Here is a 20,425-nt window from a genome sequence, read left to right on the forward strand (position 1 = left end):
TGTCGTACACTCTGATTCTTGAAAGATTCCTGCCGGTTTATAATTACTTATCATTATCAACTTCTACCGAGTGGATGTCGTCTATCTTGATTTTTTGTTCTCACTCATCTTGATTTTAAGACGTTTTCCAAGTTTCATCATTTCGATTTACTACAATTGAACACATTCGTTTCATGAGTGATGTATTATTCATACATGTACATTTACAAGCAAACAAAGAAATTTATTCAACTTAGCGAAGACATTTTTAGAAACCAGAATATCCAAATAAAGTTACTTTTTGCAATCCTTAATAACCTACAATGAATGCACAGGTTCCAACACAAGATAAACCACCATCATCATATATTATTGTAGATCGTCTCATGAAATCAGATTGTGTTGTAATCAATAATGATCAGTTTAAAATAGTCCACATATTTTTTAACTGAGCTATGGTCTTAGTCTTCTGTCTTGTTCTACTTATCTCTTGAATAATGATATCACACTTTCATTTTTCAGAGGATCGAGTGCCAATTTCCTATGATCGCGGTCATATTACTACAGGCCAAACGATGATGGTTCTTCTTGCAGGTGCTCTACTTGCATTTCTTATCAGTCGCCTTCGTTCTGTAAAACCGTCTATCAATATGGAAGGCTTTCGCCAAATGACTCGTGCGAAATTCACTCTTGTTGATCCATTAACTGGTAGGGGCAAGGGTGTACGCTTTGACGATGTCGCTGGTCTGAAGGAGGCGAAGACCGAAGTGATGGAATTTGTTGATTACTTGAAACATCCAGAGCATTACAAAACTCTAGGGGCGAAGGTACCGAAAGGTGCTTGTAATTTTTCATCAGTATACAAATAATTGGGTACTTTGTATCCACTGTGTGATTATTCGCTATTAACAAGTTTATAAATAGGAATACGCACTATTAAGTATTCATTTGATCACATTGCATGTAGACATAATAGTCCTACATCAACACTGTTTGCAGGTGCTATACTTTTGGGTCCTCCTGGTTGCGGAAAAACACTCTTGGCCAAGGCTGTAGCAACAGAGGCAAATGTACCATTTTTGTCTATGAATGGCTCGGAGTTCATTGAAATGATTGGTGGGTTGGGTGCAGCTAGGGTTAGAGACTTATTTAAGGAAGCAAAATCACGGTAAAAAGGAAACCAAATCATAATAATATTCATTTGGCTACATTAGTTGAAAGAAGAAATAAAAATTATCTTCATACATTAGTATTGTGGAAACTTCTTGTTATGTTTTTTGTAAATATACATACATAACATGCTTTTATACACAAACTATTTCACATTCAGGGCGCCTTGCATAATATATATCGATGAGATCGATGCAATCGGGAAAAAACGGTCCTCAGGAATGTCAGATAGTGGTTCGTCATCTAGCGAGTCTGATCAGACGTTGAATCAACTGCTGGTAGAAATGGATGGAATGGCTTCTAAAGAAGGTGTCATTATGCTAGCATCGACAAATCGAGCAGATGTGTTAGATAAGGCTCTACTTAGACCTGGCAGATTCGACAGGCATATTTTGATCGATTTACCAACAGTTGATGAGCGAGAGCAAATATTCAAACATCATCTCAAGGGAATAAAGCTGGAACAAGGACCCGAGGTGTATTCCAAGAGGTTGGCTTACCTCACTCCTGGATTCAGCGGTGATTAAGCATTTTTTTTTTCCTCTTTTTTTTTATAATGAAATCATGTGACATTTAGGTCATATGACTAATGAGTGTTGAACATTTCCCAACATAACTATTTCACAGGAGCGGATATTGCAAACGTTTGCAATGAAGCAGCGTTGCACGCAGCCAGATTCAAAAAAAAAATCGTGGGCTCTGTAGATCTTGAATACGCAGTCGAACGTATGGTAGGAGGAACAGAAAAGAGACAACATGCGATGTCACCTACAGAAAAACGTACAGTAGCGTATCATGAGGCTGGGCATGCTCTTGTTGGATGGATGCTAGAGCATACCGATGCCCTATTGAAGGTCTCTATCATTCCAAGAACTAATCTTGCCCTGGGATTTGCACAGTATACACCTACCGATCAAAAGCTATATACTACAGAGCAGGTATTTTACATCACTTGGTGTTTGGAATTGTGCGATACATATATGACTAAACATAATCTGATTGAAATTCGGGATGTCAGAAACAACCAAATTTTGGTGTATTTAATGAGTATAAATTTCCAGCTATATTCAGGTTAAATAATTACATATTTGTGTCTGTATAAGGTGAAAGATCGTACAATGCGAGTTGAATGATCTGGATCAGTTCTATAGTAATGGTACCTCGTAAAAAGTATATTTCAGAGCTTAGGTCAGTAATTGACGGTGTCTCTTGATTTTAAAGTAGTACACTGTGTAACGAGGGAATAATGGGGTTTTATTCTTCTGTTACATACAGGACTTTATTTCCGACTCAACTCTGATCGCATTATTGACTTGAAAGTGTTTTTCTTTTATGTGTAAGTACGATCTATCAGTCAGAAAATTATAATATTATTGCAAGTATTAAAATATAATACAGAGAGATGTAGGTCAAAATGGAAAAAAAAAAAAAGGAAAACCAGAAAAACTGAAAAACTGAAAAACTAAAAGTGCTATTTTTTACGCACAGATGGGGGAAAAACAGTAAAGAAGAAATAATATGCCACTTTCGTTCCACTTTTGTGGTCAACAAGAACATTATGGTTGAGTCGTGAATAAAGATAATTACTGAATTACAATTCTGAAATTACTGAGATGCTTGTAATTTAAGAACTGAATGTATTAGTCTAAGAGCCCGCGACGCCCAGACCTTCGTTATATTATGAAAGCTGAAAATTCTTCTATATATGTCCCCTATACAGGTATAAGCAAACCCAGCCTATACAACCTGGGCCGCGGTGGCTTTGGCAGGTAACAGGTAGTAAAGGTGAGTAAAATTGTGTTTCAAATTTGTGATAGTATAAAACTTAGTTTTCATATATTTTAACTTACAATCATATTAGAAACCGCCTTGTCTATTGGTGGACACTTAGGACGGTAACAACCCCTTTCCAGACACCCTCACAGTCTGATTATTTATAAATCTACTTTCGTCATAGTATAAAATCTGACTTTTATACATGTTATTCAAAAAATTATACGAATAATGTTTCCACAATCCCCAGTCACTTTCGATGGTTCCCCTATCTTCCCTGACACATTGAAGTCTACTCCAGGCGTGCGCGCGATGAATATACATGTACGTTGGTGCGAGTGAAATAGCGCGATCTATACTCTAGATTTATCAAGAAAATTAATTATGTAGATTTATAACGGATTAAAAAAGTAAATTTTAAAAAAATAATGAAAAAAAAATGTTCATATCAACAAATTATGAAATCAACAATATAATAATGCGATTCATTACGCTATTAACTTTTGCAAATTATCATTAAATTTTTTATTCAACTAAAATTTGAATTTTCTCAAGTGAATTTTATGGAATCAAGTTGTGATTTAAGAAAGTTGTAAAACAACATCTATCGATAATTTTTTTTAAGTATTGTGCAGAAAATAATAAGAAAAATCGGCAGTTGATGATAAAATCTTGCCTGGTTTCCACGCCATTAAAATACAATCCGGTATTATTTGGAAAAGGGAAATTGAGACCTTATAAACTATTAAAAAAATTCGACGAGTCCCAAAAAGCTTTTATTAAGTTTGGCGAAAGCGAATTAAGGGAGGACAGCGATGAACGGAAGAACGTGTTTAATAGTATTCAGAAATATATATGCAGTGTATATAATGCTCGGAATGTAATTGATGTTGATGCTGTTAGACTTCAGATGTTTACAGACTCGTATAAAGTATCTGATATCAATGAGGCTTTCAATCGAAAAAAATTGAGAAATTTTGATGCTAGCAGTTTACCACCTTGTAAAAATGAGCTACTGCAGCATTTTTTACGAGCTAATTATATTTGTGCGATTTGGGACAATGCTCACTTAAGTAAACCTACTTCACGTAAACCTGAGAATAATGGCTGGGTACCGGAAAGTGGTCAATACCATTTTAAATGGTTTGAAGGAGATCAGCTACCTAATTATGTCAGTGATTCTCTACAAACTTTGTCAGGTATGTTACAATGTTCAATGTTCATAAACAAATTATCGGCTATTCATAATTGTTCTAAATTGCTTTAATTATTACAGAAGCTGTTGAAGATAGTGACATTGATGAGGACAAATCCACAGAATGGAGTAGCAGTGATGAAGATAATGGATATACCGACGATGACGATGGAAATAATTGAATTTTTTTTTTAATTTAACAATACATGTTTGAAACTTTATTTTTTTACTTTGTTTTGTGATGGCTATAATTAAAAGTATAATTTAATTCTTTTTCCATTGATTTCATTACGATCTAAATTATTTTCTCTCCTTATAGTAAAACCAACATACATACAAATTTATCTCCTTAACTTCAAACTTCTAGAATTTTATCATCAACTGCCGATTTTTCTTATTATTTTCTGCACAATACTTAAAAAAAATTATCGATAGATGTTGTTTTACAACTTTCTTAAATCACAACTTGATTCCATAAAATTCACTTGAGAAAATTCAAATTTTAGTTGAATAAAAAATTTAATGATAATTTGCAAAAGTTAATAGCGTAATGAATCGCATTATTATATTGTTGATTTCATAATTTGTTGATATGAACATTTTTTTTTCATTATTTTTTTAAAATTTACTTTTTTAATCCGTTATAAATCTACATAATTAATTTTCTTGATAAATCTAGAGTATAGATCGCGCTATTTCACTCGCACCAACGTACATGTATATTCATCGCGCGCACGCCTGGAGTAGACTTCAATGTGTCAGGGAAGATAGGGGAACCATCGAAAGTGACTGGGGATTGTGGAAACATTATTCGTATAATTTTTTGAATAACATGTATAAAAGTCAGATTTTATACTATGACGAAAGTAGATTTATAAATAATCAGACTGTGAGGGTGTCTGGAAAGGGGTTGTTACCGTCCTAAGTGTCCACCAATAGACAAGGCGGTTTCTAATATGATTGTAAGTTAAAATATATGAAAACTAAGTTTTATACTATCACAAATTTGAAACACAATTTTACTCACCTTTACTACCTGTTACCTGCCAAAGCCACCGCGGCCCAGGTTGTATAGGCTGGGTTTGCTTATACCTGTATAGGGGACATATATAGAAGAATTTTCAGCTTTTATAATATAACGAAGGTCTGGGCGTCGCGGGCTCTCACTCTATATCTCAGTAGATTGATTATTCATATGAATACAATCTGCAGCTATTCGACAGAATGTGCATGGCTCTTGGCGGTCGAGTGGCCGAAAGTGTCACATTTAATCGAGTCACAACCGGAGCTCAAAATGATCTGACAAAGGTTACCGAAATGGCTTATGCCCAGGTGCAACAATTTGGCATGAATTCTACAGTGGGTTTGCTATCGTTTGATAAAGAAGTAACCGGTCAGGTAAATATTGTTTTTAAACAACGATTCGATCATGCTTGATTTAAAATCACTCTTGTGCGTCCGTTGTAGTGTCATTCTCAAAGAAAACTCCTTGCATTATATTTACTGTAAGGTACGACATCCCTGTTTCAGAAATCCAAAAAACCCTACAGCAAGAAGCTCGCTAATATGATGGATGTAGAAGCAAGGCGATTGATTAGCCAGGCCTATAAAAGAACCGAACAAGTACTTATTGCTGAAAGAGACAAACTTGTGCTGGTAATTATCGTTGCTACATGCCGTCTCTTTTGAGAAAATAATAGCTTATAAATATTTGTTAGAAAAGATCAAGCGAAAAGTAAGGCTTTTATCAGAACTATTTTTGAACTAAAGTCACCTGACTTTTAAGCTACGTTTGCTGAAAAATTTTAGACTGGAAAGTCAAGATTCACTATCTTTGAAACAGACACCAGAAAAAAAGTAAGATAATTTACAGAATTTTTTCTGTAGTTTTGTATAGTTTAAAATATAGAAAATCGTCAGTCAATTTAGAGGTGATGTGGGTCTATTGAAGTTAGGGTGAGTTGACTTGTACAAAATATCAACTGACATGCTAGCATACGAAAGTATGGCTCTTCAAAATACACATACAGTTTATTCTTACAGTTAGCCGAAACACTGTTGGATAAGGAAACATTAAACTACAACGATGTCGTAGCATTGATTGGCCCACCTCCACATGGGCGAAAAAATTTAATCGAACCAGCTGACTTTGAGGCATCCGTCGGTTCACTCCAGGACACCACGCAGCCCTCGTCGACCAAACCTATAGAAACAAACGATTCCGAACCAACTTCCAGCTAGTAATCTGCAGAAAGAAAGATTTACCGGCATATCTTCTCATCGTGTGTTGGTGACAGACAGAGTAGCAATGTTTATTGACTATGGTAAGGCTTGGTTGCATTATGGTTGGACGTCTTCTCTAAGGTTTAAACAACACTTACAGAACTCGGTTCTCCTATATAGCTATTGTCACTGTAATCAATTACAAGAACATGTAAATAGAGCGCAAGAAAAACAGTGCACCTATTCCAACAGCAGATGTTGAATATGGCTTTGCAGTTCTTACTAGAGGGCAGATGCATTGACTACGCACCATATCTTTAGGGCGAGATGAAAGAAAGCAAATAAATGAATGTATTGATGAAAAATGTTCTAAAATGACCGTCTGATTCATTATCTTATACATTTTGTATTTACACGAGTTTAAGTATTAAGTAGTCAATAATACTGAGTCACTTATATCCAATCAATACCCACGAGCACTTGGTTGACGCAAAGTGTTGAGTGACACTTGTTTTACATCAAGAGAGATATTTACGCCTGAGATGAAAGGAAATATTTGTAATGGCGTTTTTCCCTTCTAATTTCTTGCCGAGTTGTCGGAATTGAGAAATGATGTTGACGAGTTGTTAGGGTGGTATGAGAATTAAAAAAACAACGAAGAAATCACTTGATTTCCGTAAGGGATACTCAGCTTATTTTTAATATTCTGAATATTCGTTAATTGAGTAGAAAAATCAAAGGGTGAAATATTATTGATCAATTACAAACAACTTAAAATAGTTTAGTTGTCGAAAAAAATTACATATAATTTTTTCACACTACGTATAGAACTGTTGAAAAACATGTGGAAATATAAAATCGCAGAATGAAACTTTTGATCAGTGCCATGTTTTAAATACTGTAGTAAATATTTCAAGGTTTGTTGGTTCTGATGTTACGGGAGTGATAGAGTTTTTCAAGAAATAGTTTCACTAATTTTTTACGAATTCCGTTTCCCTGTACTGAAGATATTAAAACGGTGTCAAATACTCATTGATATGCCCATTTCATCTCTCAGTTACATATAGAACCAGTTTCTGTAGCGAAACCGATACTATTAGCGTTGCTTCGATAGTATGTCATTGCATGTATAATGTGTAATATTATTCAAGTACAAGAACAAGATTTGCAAAACAAAAATATACGAACAATGTCGAAACAGGACATTCGCCTAATATTTACATCAACAACCAACTAATAGGGTTGAGAAGTGAGATAGACAGCATTTCACCAATGTTTGATATAATTTATAGATGGACTGTTCTCGATTTATGCTCATTTCGCACGTACCTGCCGAACTGATTTCACATTCAAATAATACCGATACATCAGATGTTACATGACTGCCTGACCCGAATTGGATTTAGGTTAGTGATAAATTGATAAATAATTTGGAATACATGTATTTATTTGTTTGAGATAAACTTTGTGCCAGAAACGATCTGATTATCGACACGCGATGCCAAAGCAATCCCCGTTCGAAACATTAGTCAGCATGGTCAGTCATAACATGAAACAAAAGCATAAAAAAATCGTGAATTTTTCGCAAAGAATTATCCAGGCGGAAGAATACATTTTTTTAAAGTGTGCAAGATAGATTCCTGAGCATAAGTTAATAGTTGCCGCTCCACGAATCTCAAACAATAGACAACAATGCGGCAATTCATTACAAATATAAATACAAGGAAATAATATAAATTGCATCTGAGTGAGTCAGATACACTTTTTATAAGCCTTATATGATTTCTCAACTTGAGTTTGATAAATTATTGCCAACGATTGAAGAAATGTTGGTGCATAAGTTTATTTATTAATAACACAATATTTGTTGAATAATCGAGGAACACAATATACACGTGTCGATTGGCCAGGTTGTATTTTCGCCACTAGCGCAAGTGCGATTACAAAATCATTACCAAAAAACATCACGACATATCACAAAAACAGATCTAGATATCTCACGCAATTTCCGGAAAATTACTGCCCGCATGTATGCGATATGTAGGTACTTATTGAATATCATCATGCTTTCTACATCAATGACATTCAATTTGATACATATTCACAACGTGATATTTTATGCTGGTACTGATGCTGTGGTTGTGGAATTACTTAGACAATACAAAGAATAAGTCAAACGTTTGTATGCCTACATATCGGGCGAAAGTGGGCAATCAGAGTGGTAGTAGTGCAGGACACAGATTCACCTTGACTGGCTCGAATGGTCACTTTCATTGAATACCTATTTCCTGTATAACACGCTACATTAATAGTGTGTCAAAAGTACCTGCTCACTGGTACTTGACCTTTCCGCAGGTCGAAGATTTTCGGATTTTTACACTTAAATATTGTCATATTTCTATCAGCGATCATATATGTATACTGTTCTGTTGCATATTAATATAGCTATATTCATTGCCACACAATTATATCTCTCAAAGTACCATTCAGAGTTCGCTCCATGTGTGATCCGTCCCAATATACCTTTCCGCAGCATTCGCAAATATAAAACTGTTCAACGTTTTTCAACACGTTTGGTGGTACTTTATCCAATTGCACTGTAACCCTATGCCTGGTGGCACAGCTGGCAATATCTAGTGTCTCTGTAGTGAGACGCCATGTACGGTTGCAATTGTAAAACGTTCCCCGTTTTTCGTGAATTAACGTTGAATCCTGATTCGATATTAAATTTGTATCGCTGTCTGTGGCAGTAGAAGCAGCGGTTACATTATCTACATCTCTAAATGCACCTTGGTGAAACTTATGGCCATTTCGGTGCCTAATTTTTGTGAAACTGTAACACAAAATTTCGACAAATTATAATCGCTTCGCAAACATGATCCAGACATTTGCTTAATTATATTCTGTGATGCCGATCTGCGAGACTCCATTCGTCTCCATATTTATACATATGTACAATACATCACTTACAGATGAATGTACTACGTAACAGATAGTTGAACAAACAGGCGTGAAAAATTTCTTCTGATACTGCAATGCGAATTTACCTTTTTTCCAACTCAAAAATAGTATTCCTAGACACTTGTACGAATTCATCATAGTTGCAAATCTGGCATCTGCTAATAATGTCCTTTGGCATAACCAAGACTCTAAAGTTATTTAAAACTTCTTTCAGTTGATCTTCCGGTTTATCTTCCAGTACTCTGTAGCAATAGCCTTGCCCGATGGAGGGAGCAAACTGAAAATTTGTATATAATAATAGTTTAGCGTACGTTACAATACAGCTGTGAAAGTTTTTGTAGTCTATATCAATTGAACTGCATTGACTGACCAATTAGGAAGAACCAACCTGGTGTACATGTTATATCAGGGTGTTTCTGAGAAGGAAATAGTTTGCAATTTTCCAAAGTGGCATCCTCTAAAAAGTTTGTTCGGGTTAAAAGAAAGATTCGGTAAAAAGACAAGCATTCTACGCTATATGGAAAATTAGCCTCATTTGATTTTTTACTTTTTTAAACATTTTTATTTACATTTACAGATTTTGAATTTATTAAATTAATAATTAATTCGAAATTTTTTTTTTTTTTCCGAAACACCCTAATGTATATGCGTATGCCAACACGTTTAGCTAAGAAACTGAACTGTATCACATACAAATATTATACTCACCCTGTTGTATGCGCTACCTCGCGTTAGGAACACACGTTTTTGTTGCATAGCTATCTTAGCCGACTGGTCTCCTCTTCGGTCAAACTCAACATAAATGCAATCACATCCGCACATACGTAACTGTCTTGCTAAACCACCGAGCATAGAGTCGCATACAACACGCCACTCATGTGCTGCTTGCATACCTGTCCATGGTTCCACCTTGATATTTTCTGTATTCTTCTGATCAAATTTCTGAACACTGCTCTCTGCTGTATGGATCGAAATGCTCGAGGTTCCTGAGCCAGCCTATTAAAAAATTTAATATTTCGTCAATGAAGATGCATTTGCTTCTTTGTTATATTTATTAATATCAAAAAAGGATATTCCACTTCACCAGTGAGTTTTACCTTTGCAGCTTGTTTTCTAAGGTTTTTTTTCGGCAGTTTGGACGGAATATGTTGGGTCTCTGCGCAAAGTTCGTTAAATGCAACATCTAGACGTGCACACTGAACTCTGAGCACCTCGAATATTTCCAACAAACAGTATGCGTCCAAAGCTTAAATTATAAAGTGAGTTTACACACGCTTAATCTTACGCGTACAGTTAAGCCTACTTTTAGCAAAGGATTTATTCACTGTGCTAGCTTCCTTGTTTACACTAGAAAACTAATTGATAAATGATAAAATTGATAAAATTAGGTGTGATTTAGGAGGCATTAGTGTACTTCGGGATGCATCGAGGGAAAAGTTTCAGCTTCCTAGTGCTTATACAATATTGCAAATAACAAAAAATACGGAGTTTTAGGGCAATAGGTGAACCACTGTGAAGCCTAATATTACAAAAAGAATATTATAATTGCTATGGTTAGAAAGATTTTGTCATTGCAGTAGTATACATGTAACAGATTTAATTTGCTCACCAGCATAAGTCAGTTGACTCTCCCGTAATGGCCTTCGTTCCCAGTTGGAAAATTGATCCGATTTATTTAGTCTATGACCCATACAGAGCTCAACTAACTTGCTCAAACTTTCGTTCGTAAAAGCTGAATCACCCTTGTAGGGAAATTGAAAGCAATGCTCTTTTGTCAGTTTTCTCCAAAGATGCAATAGGTCCATATATCCCTGGCCTGTGGCTTTAATACTTGCCAATGCCGGAAGACTCTCTCTAATCATGCCGATATCATGGGCTAGGCCGAATCCTGGGATTGAAAATTTGTACTCAGAAATACAAATAAATGTAAGCATGAGGGATAACTGTTGTTTATACATATAAATCTGATTATAAGCGTATAAATCAGAAGACCTTGCAAATTTATTGCAGTCGGATTTTGGCCATGTACGTTATTTACTTAACCCTATGGAAAAAAAAATTCTCTTAACGTGTTTTGATTCTGTATCTTTCAAACAAGATGTCCGATTGTTTTCAGAATTTTCCTAAACCTATATCATACGTTATACGCACGTCCATTACAGTGGGCACTAGGGTGTGTCAAAAAAAAAAAAAAAATTACGAGACGAGATTACGAGATATTCGCCTGTAAACACTGAGTCCTATGCGAATATCTCGTAATCGGTTAGAGTTAAAAAAATTTTATGTAAATACTTCCACTAGCGTGAAATTTCCGATAACAATCTCTATTTAGATAGTTTATAAGTCAAGTCGTTTACGATAAAAAAAAGTTCTAAGTTTATTCCATTTTCTTTACGTGTTATTTAAATGGAAAATGGGAAAAACAAAATAGGCACATCTAAATATCGGTATTATGAGCTCATATTTGGATGAGATATACTATTTGAGATGCTCTGCCGAAATTTTGATGCGCACTTGAAAATTTTTTGTTTTTTTTCTTGGTACAACTTAGTGGACACGAAATATTTTTTTAATTTACAACCTGCATTTATAGGTACCGAGCTTAGATATTTTGTTTCATCACATTTGAAACTATTCTGGAAACATAAATGTTTTTTTCCAAACAAAAAATTAATTTTAAATAGCCTATATTGGAACCGAAAATTACATGCATCGGTTTTCTACTACTTTGGCTGCACTTTCTCGACTAGACAACATACTTAAATGAAGGGACAGTCTCCAATATATTTAGTTAGATAATTAGTGGAAATGTTGACAAAATCCATCCCTTAAAATACCGATTTGACAAGTGTAACGTTTTTTTTAATGCAATTTCAAAGTATAGGTATGTCCACTCGAGTGGACAACCCTTCTTTAAGGGTTAAGAAAAAAGACAATGAGTTAGGAAAAACTCGGGACGTGTTGTATGTCTTGTTATTATTCACTATGAATTCGAGGCTGGGTATACCTACGTACTGTTATATTTCTCAAAATGTACTAGTTAGAAAGCAATTTCAATACGATTATCTATCTGAACTAGTTTCAGTGAGTTACGTGAGTAGACATCAGTGCGAATTAGAGCTGATTGAGATGAAAGTTATAATTCTGATGGAACGAATACGATATCAATCGTCTACAAACCAAGTTGGATTTTAACTGATTTGAGGCTGTGCCTGTTGTGTGTGATGTAGGTTACATAGATGGTAACGGATGAGACCGATGGCCTTGGATTGGTTAAAATCCACCTTGGCTTGTGTAGTTTTTCTGGTACAATTCTATATTTACAAATTTACTGCTGTTGGATAAATGTATAATTTGCAAATCAAGGATCCATGATATTCCACCTTGAACTCTGAGAACTGTAGAATGATTTATATGAATTTCTGAACCTTACCAAGCTTCAAAATATTTTTATTGTCAAACAACATTATTCCAATCTTGGCCCATAAATCGGTTAGCTCTTTTCCCGTACTGATAACATCGAGTATATATACGGTGGTCTTGGTGGCTATTTGTATGAGAGCCAAATCACTCTGCTTTGTACCTAAAAACCGGCGACATATTATTTCTCAAGTCCAAGCAAGCTCCATTCAAAGTAATTTTCAGAAAGGTGATATGATAAGTTGGCAAATACCAAATTTGTACTTTTAACGCGGATTTGCAAAAAACTGTGCAAGAATCCACAATTGTGATCAACTCCTACATATCGCATCTACATGTCTTAGAATTTGAATTCCAATGGATTTAATTACCAAAACTAGGCTTCCATTCTGAATCTATTCCGACAATCTTCACTTCTTTCAAACCTTTGGTTAGAAACTCCTCAAATGTTCGTGTATCATTTACTATTTTGATGCTTCCTCTAGGTAAATGTAGAGTATGATATCGTATCGGATCTTCTTCTACGTCCCAGTTTTCTTCCGCAGCAACTTCAGGGTTAGTATTTAAATCTTTGATTAGAAAACACAAATATTATCGATTAATTCAAAACCCAATCTTCAAAATATTCATCAGACAATTGGTTTTTTTTTGTTACACAACCCGCATGTGAGAATGCGAATAGATCAGTTGAAATCGCAACCTACCTTCGAGCTCTACCTCTGCACAGTCTACCAGAGCCCATGGCCACTGATCTTTAGGCATTTTATAATCCTTTGCCCACCGCAGAGCTTCTTTGGTGTCATTTGCTTGCGCCAACGATTTGACCAACTCAAACTGCAGCCGAGAGTCTGTTCCGACCGTTTCACGAACCATTTCATTCCAGCTTTCTCCACCTAAAGTGATTGGCAAGTGCTTATGTCATATGGTTGATAAAGTTTGAAAAGCATAATCACCGCTTGGCATTTGCTAATAATGAGATTTTCTAGTCTCATAAAACTTACGAATTTTACAGTCGACGTAGCGTTTGTAAATTAAAAATTTCAGTGCCCCTTCGCCTCGTCTCTGATTCAAATTGGGACAATATTCTGGTGGCAAGTTGTACTGTTTTGCCAAACGTCCGACCAACTTATTCATCGGGCGCAGTTGCATTGTCGATATCTTTACCTCTGGTATTTGATTGCGACTGAAATAATAATGAAAGGTTCAAAATTGAAATGGGATGGTCTTGTGTAAGCATAAGAAAAATGTGACGATTGAAGATACAAAACTTACTCCACAAAAGCTTCTAATGCAGTTTCTATATTTTTGCCTGAGGCCAAGAGATCATCCAAGTATGTTATTAGAGCTTTTTGAGCTTCCATACAATTCACTAGAAGATCATCGACTAAAGTCAGTTTATTCTGTAAAATTAGGGGCAGCAGCAACACCTCAGGGTTTAGAAAATATGATTGCAAATGCAAAATACATGCGTATTGAGCAGCATCCTTGTACCTCTTTTCTGTTATCATATTCTGTAACCAAGAAATCGAGAAGTATTATTAAATAAAGGGGCGGCTATTTTTTGGGCCACATATTGTGGTGTTTGCCTTGTATCCGCTTTCCTAAGTAATACCCACCAGGAAGATCAGTAGGGAAGCACATGCTGTGAGAGGCCCTCACGAGTGGTATATCAGTCCTTGTCTACTAAGGTGACGTGTGTAATGAAAGCATCGTACTGTCGCTGCAAAATGTTACTTTACGTCACGTAACTTATTCACACACAAGGTACTGTACATAATTTCATGCAACAAAACACTATTTTTTTAAGAATAATACACAGATTGTTTTACTATCCAAAAATTCAAGAAGTAATTCTGCAAAACTGTGAGCACATGTGTGAATATGTCATATGATGACGAGTAGCATTTTGTAACAAGTGTACAATGCTTTTCTTGCGCACACATCGCCCTAGTACAAAAGAACAAAAATCAGACTTGTGATTGTTTTTCTCAGCACGTAACTTCTCTATTACAGCGCATATATGTTTCAGCATTATTATATTTTAATGGTGGTACTGCAACCTCTTTGAATAATGAAAATATATGTATGTAATGTAGTAGGCTTCTTCTGTACATTATTGAGAAGTCATGCAGGAAATTTACATTTAAGCTCTTGATATAACCAAATATTGATCAGTTGCAATAATACACCTGGCGAAGACCAGATTTAACTGTGAGGTAAATGTATACAGTTTTATACACAAATACTTGTGTTATACCTGTAATGCAGGTAAGAATAATTCTTTGTGTTCTGCAAGCTTGTATGTGTCGAACACAATTTTGGTCAGTTGCAGGTTCTTTTGCATAGTCAGCAAGTCGAAAGTGGCAGATTTTATATCAGCTTGCAAAAAGTCCTTGTAAACATCCTTTCTCGATGAAATCCATTTTGAAAAATCCTCTGCAACTGATGGCAGAGCAAGATGATTGAAATAAAGGATCCATATTGAGGATACACAATAGAACCTCATTGGTGTTTACATGGATATGGTCAGAATTCTCTACACTGTTGCTTTCTTTTGTCAGAACTAGTGTCCCTGGGGGAAGCTATGGTGATTTACCAGCCGGCAGCGCAGTGGCTATAACTTGCCCTCTAGTCAGCAGGGTACAGAATGTGCCATACAGGTATACCGGCCATACTGTAAGCAGCACCTGAGCTACCCCGATACAGTCAATGCTACCCCCCCCCCCCCCCCCCCCCCCCCCCCCGTCAATCAGTTTACCCTTACGCCTGCCCAACTGACAATGAACATCCCCTGGTAGGAGGTAGGACCGATAAAACACTATCCCACAGTGATGTATGAACACAGCAGTCACAAATTCTTACTTGCTCCACGTCTCTCAAGATCAACTACTCTTGAGCCAGAGTATGTAAATATTATACAATATATAGACAAGTGTATAAAATTCTGTGAATTACTTTACACATTTAAATAATGATAACCTGTAAAGCTGAGAGACATCTTAGACTTGATGGACTTGTCCGAGACATTTACCAAAATGCGTAGGACGCTCAGATATGGATTTGGTGCCGTGCTGAAATAATCAGTGAGCATTTTGGTAACGCCGTCACTTTTTTTCCCTTAACACACAAAGATAATGATTAATGTCATTTGGAATTCTAATTTAACGTGAATACCAATATGCTGGATGTAAAAATATCACGTACATAACCCCCAGGTACAATGCAAAGTATTCAGCCATGTCTTCGTGGCATCATCAATTGATGTGTAGTAAGATAAATCATTTTCTTTCTCTTGCAAGAACGGTACATCAATTTGAGTACCCATGTCTTTACCACACCTGTTGAACTGTTGTGCCATACAGTTCTAGAGGGATGTCTATCACAATTGTAATAAATAGCCACTGCATGCAATGGGACGTGGATTGCTGATTTAACTTTTCAAGTTGTTCTGTGATAGCTTTGCCCAGTTTCGTGAGCGTTTGGTTTCTATTCGTCAAGTATTTTCGTTAAAGGATAATAAAAAATGATATTCTAATAAAAATTGTACTTTAATGTCTAATTCCACACTTAACTGTCACAACATTTTTATGAGAAAACGATAGTATTATACAATTACTGTAAATTCCATGAAACAATCACGGATGATAATATGGGGTGACAAATTTTTTTGACGTAACGCCGTAACCGATATTTATGGAATTTATTGAAATATAACCTTGTAAACATGGCGTGTCACCACTATTTTGAACCCTCACAATGCCCACACAATACCATTGCACACCAAAGAACACGCAGAACCGTCAGAATCGTGATCAGAACTACCACCGACGGGAGATGGTTGAACTTAAGTTCGCACTCTGTTGGTCATTTTAATGAACAAGCAGCAGCATGCGCTACGCTTGCGAGAGGCTATGTTTTGAGTTGGTTGGCTTTATAAGTCTATGGGCGTTCCACGACTTTCGATTACAGCATACGTAGGTTATAGTCTTTTATGCTCTAACATTAGAGTTGTCTTCTGCTTCTGCGTTTTTTTATACGGATAACGGCATCCGTCTGGATCGTCCGAACATGGTCCGAACAGTAAGTTCATGTCATTGGCATTGACTAAGGATTGCTAAAGACAGTTAACTAAATGGGGTATTCTGGAGCTCGGTCATTACCTCACATCATCTCGGTGCAACTAGGCGAATTATGATGTGGGGAGTTTCGGCACTGAAATTTCCTACAGTTACCGACTCAATTAACGTTTCAAAAGTCCCATAACCGATCCGGTAAATGTAGGTTACTGTCATTACCCCCGCGACCGTAGTGTCATTTTGCTTCATTTAAAAGAATACCCATGGCTAGCTACTTCACAATCTTCTGCATAGAGATATTACCAATATTACAGAGTAGGCAACGCATGAGAGTAGGGAGTAATGCGAGTAAGAAGAGAGAAAAAGCAGGCGGAGTGCTCCGTCTTGATATACTTTAATTTTAATAATCTTATAATAATAACGGTCGCGCATAAACGCTCCATCGCTGATAGTCAAGAGAGACAGCTCCAAGTATAGAAACCTCTCTTGGTACCAGTTTTGTTATATTCGAAAAGATATTCTCTCCCTTTTTCTCTCTGCACGCTTTGCTACTACACAGCTTCTAGGAGCTCATGATCCTGCAGTTAAGGTATTCATTATGATCTCAGAAGATTAAACGTAGAATGGACGTTGTTCCCAAAGAATGGGCCAAAGAACGAGTAATGAGGCACGTACATGTCAATATGTACGTAGAGAAACAAAATTCCTAATTAAAAACCAATTGTACAATCAATACCTCCAACATGATCCACATAGGTATACTTTCTCTGTATGTTTGTTGAGATTCAAAATGATTCGTTGAAATGATTTGGACAATTAGTATATAGGTATGTAGAATTGTTCAGCTATGACTATTTATCAAGTAATTTCACAACACAATAACTTCCTTAATGTTATCATTATATTAGACAAACTTTACATTAATTCAAATAACAGGAATGTACTCCAATCAAGTTTTTTGTTTTTTGCTGGAAGATGGTCCGTCGTCCTCATTTTCAGATTGAAATATAGTGTTAGGCTGGGTTTTTTGGTAGGCAGGAGATATCCAATATGGATTTTCAGCAGCATCCTTTGCATACTTGAGAATGGCTTCTCGTGGATCTTGATCGTCCTCTATACGTTTACTTAGCCCAAGGTTTCTGATTACATATGAACTGAGCGTACCCCCTGATGAGGCAACTCTACCGCCTTGTCCAGACGTAATGGGCAGGTCAGGGCGATGAGACTTTACCGGATCCAGCCTATCCTTTTCCATTTGTTTTCTGACTGATTTTGGTCTATCTTGCCTAAATAAAGGCAGGGCATGTGGCGTAATAATTTGTTGTGTCGACATTATCTCTATGTGCTTCTGCTTATGATGAGACTTGACCACGCACAACTTGGCTCCTCTTAAACTTTTCTTGGGATCGTAATAAGTTTTGACTACACCGTTACCACAGCTAACAAATATTTGATTTAGTTTTGGGTGCCAGAGAGTTTTGATAACATGCGAATTTGTGACGCAAATTTGATTCACTAGATCAAATGTTTTGGTATTAAAAAATAATACCCTCCCAGATGTTTGTCCCTTTCGCAGGGATTCACCCGTTATGACCATACTGTCGTCGGGGCTAAACATACAATCGGTCGTGTCATATCGAGAGAACAGATCATTGGCAGTAAATATAGGGCTTTTAAAAGAGCGTAAGTCCCAAAGTTTCAGAGTGTCATCACAGCCTCTTGAAGCGAGCAAGTTACCGAGGTAGGAGAAGCTCAAACTGGATATTTCAGAACATGGCTTATGGGCACCTCGAAGAAGCAACGATGTGTTGACAAAATTCTTTCTGTGATCCCACATTTGTATGGACCCATCTGCACAGCCACAGGCCACTACACTTCCGTCTCTGCTATATGCGCAAGTCGTTGGTATAGTTTTAACACCATTTTGAGCCCGACATTTGATGAGGTTCTTGTGAGCACGGGGTTTGTACAAAATCCATATACGACAGGTACTGTCTTGAGAGCAGGTCATGTATTCTTCTTTTGTGTAAGGATGCCAACATCCACTGTTCAAAGCAGCCGTGTGACCTTTGGTTCTAGCCATATCAGTGATATATTGATCACCTTTTACAGTTTCACATTTTTCGAAACCATCCCGATCCAATACCTTGGCCTGTGCCGCACCAGAAACAACTAAAATAACATCTCCGGTCATTGAATATTGTAGACACTTTATAGGATGATTTTCACAAGGCTGCAGTGTTCGGAAACTTTTCAAAGACGTATCCATGCCAGCAAAATCCCAGAAGCAAACGTCATAGTCAACCGAACCAGATGCCAAACGAGCTCCTGATGGATCTGCCGCTATAGCAATAACAGCTTTTAATCCATGATGCATTTCTACTTCGTGACTACAGGGAATCTTATTCGAGCTTGTGTTTTGCCGATCTTCTGAGTCATCGCTATTATTGACATCCTCGTCTTCATCATCATCGTCATCACTATTGTTAGCTTGGTCGCATATGCTAGGATTTTGATGCTTTGCGTTAGGGGGTACTACACTTGAAGGTTCAATGTCAATATTAGTCCTATCTGTCTTTTTCTTTTCATCAATTGCACTTGAGGCATTGTCTGATTTATGAATTTGTTGACTTAATATGGGTACCGAATGAACAGGCTTACTCGACCGAACTGTCTTAGTAATATTGTCGAGCATTTCCTGTACATCAAAACATTTGGCTTTTTTCCCAAAACTTGTCATTCCCATAACCTCTTGTAGGCTTCGAGTTTCCTCCTCATCCTCAGGATTAATCTCATTTATATCCGTGAAGTTGTTCTGCGAAATTTGCTTGCTGAATGTTCCAAAGCCCTCGACTGTACTACTTGAACTTGTTGATGCATACTTAGTCAGGTCAGTTTTAATTTTCCCGAAACTAATCACTTTCTTTACATTCATTGTTCATCCAATCTCAACTATACATGAAGCAATGTAAGTAGGTATATGGAGGCGTGGAGGACCAGCAGCTTCCCCCAGTATAGACTGCAATTTGTTGCAGAAATGTGTGGCTACGAAACATAGTTTGGGGGGCCGCCACTAGAGTGCGCGACAAGCGGTGTGCTGATACAAGGTCCCTAGATCAGCAAAAGCTCTCTAACACCCGTATTCATAGTCCTTCCTCGAGGAATAAAGAGCCTTATTGGCCTCCTTCTTTCAAGGCAGGTCTCGAGCTTCCTTGTGTAACGTCCGACCGGAACGTCCGTATGTTTTATCGATTATTATTACTGCATGTTACTTTTATCAACTAACCAAACTCGAAGTACGAGAATCTTGTAACCATAAGAAATTAAAACAACTGTCTAACTATTTGGAATATCCCTAGATGGAAATAACTATGAAATTCACTAGCCAAGGCTTAAAAACCATGTTACGAGATCTTCGTACCACAGAGAACTATAATACTATTATACGTTATTATATATCACTATCATATTAACACTATAATTAACTAACACAATTATACCCAATTATTATATAGCACTCAACAATGCCATTTGTGCATTCGGAGCTGAGAGCTATACTTAAGCAACATACGCTTTACTATATAGCCTGGAGTATAGAAGACTGTAAAACCATAGATAAATGCATAAC

General features: G+C 36.6%; 3 protein-coding genes across 5 annotated transcripts in view; 1 reads left to right on the forward strand and 2 right to left on the reverse strand.

The window, feature by feature from the left end:
- The window catches only part of Parp1 (Poly-(ADP-ribose) polymerase), a 27,591-nt gene extending 12,452 nt beyond the window's left edge, over positions 1 to 15,139 (forward strand). The window contains exons 9-15 of the mRNA XM_046609894.2: positions 502 to 816; positions 979 to 1,147; positions 1,310 to 1,668; positions 1,777 to 2,087; positions 5,330 to 5,515; positions 5,648 to 5,773; positions 6,161 to 15,139. Of these exons, the coding sequence (XP_046465850.1) occupies positions 502 to 816; positions 979 to 1,147; positions 1,310 to 1,668; positions 1,777 to 2,087; positions 5,330 to 5,515; positions 5,648 to 5,773; positions 6,161 to 6,358 (1,664 nt within the window). The 3' untranslated portion in view covers positions 6,359 to 15,139. The remainder of the gene's footprint in view (positions 1 to 501; positions 817 to 978; positions 1,148 to 1,309; positions 1,669 to 1,776; positions 2,088 to 5,329; positions 5,516 to 5,647; positions 5,774 to 6,160) is intronic.
- On the reverse strand, positions 8,168 to 17,115 carry Nbr (exonuclease mut-7 homolog). Of its 3 annotated transcripts, XM_046612413.2 has the most exons (15): positions 16,437 to 17,115; positions 15,926 to 16,207; positions 15,701 to 15,838; positions 14,979 to 15,163; positions 13,994 to 14,232; positions 13,723 to 13,904; positions 13,426 to 13,614; positions 13,093 to 13,290; positions 12,735 to 12,884; positions 10,911 to 11,189; positions 10,399 to 10,547; positions 10,010 to 10,297; positions 9,388 to 9,578; positions 8,824 to 9,173; positions 8,168 to 8,628 (listed from the first exon to the last, which is right to left on the reverse strand). In XM_046612413.2, the coding sequence occupies exons 2-15, from the start codon at positions 16,077 to 16,079 to the stop codon at positions 8,513 to 8,515; spliced, it is 2,808 nt and encodes a 935-aa protein (XP_046468369.1). In that variant the 5' UTR covers positions 16,080 to 16,207; positions 16,437 to 17,115; the 3' UTR covers positions 8,168 to 8,512. The 3 variants fall into 3 exon arrangements, with proteins under 3 accessions (XP_046468369.1, XP_068989459.1, XP_046468370.1); XM_069133358.1 differs by having other exon boundaries at positions 8,168 to 9,173; positions 15,926 to 17,111; XM_046612414.2 differs by lacking the exons at positions 14,979 to 15,163; positions 15,701 to 15,838; positions 15,926 to 16,207; positions 16,437 to 17,115 and adding an exon at positions 14,338 to 14,462.
- Positions 17,116 to 17,634: 519 nt separating this feature from the next.
- Positions 17,635 to 19,809, reverse strand: LOC124212425 (gastrulation defective protein 1 homolog). Its single transcript, XM_046612415.2, has one exon. The coding sequence runs from the start codon at positions 19,730 to 19,732 to the stop codon at positions 17,747 to 17,749; it is 1,986 nt and encodes a 661-aa protein (XP_046468371.1). The 5' UTR covers positions 19,733 to 19,809; the 3' UTR covers positions 17,635 to 17,746.
- Between the last annotated feature and the right edge of the window lie 616 nt (positions 19,810 to 20,425).

This window comes from Neodiprion pinetum, chromosome 2, assembly GCF_021155775.2.
Source record: "Neodiprion pinetum isolate iyNeoPine1 chromosome 2, iyNeoPine1.2, whole genome shotgun sequence".
Lineage (NCBI taxonomy): Eukaryota > Metazoa > Arthropoda > Insecta > Hymenoptera > Diprionidae > Neodiprion > Neodiprion pinetum.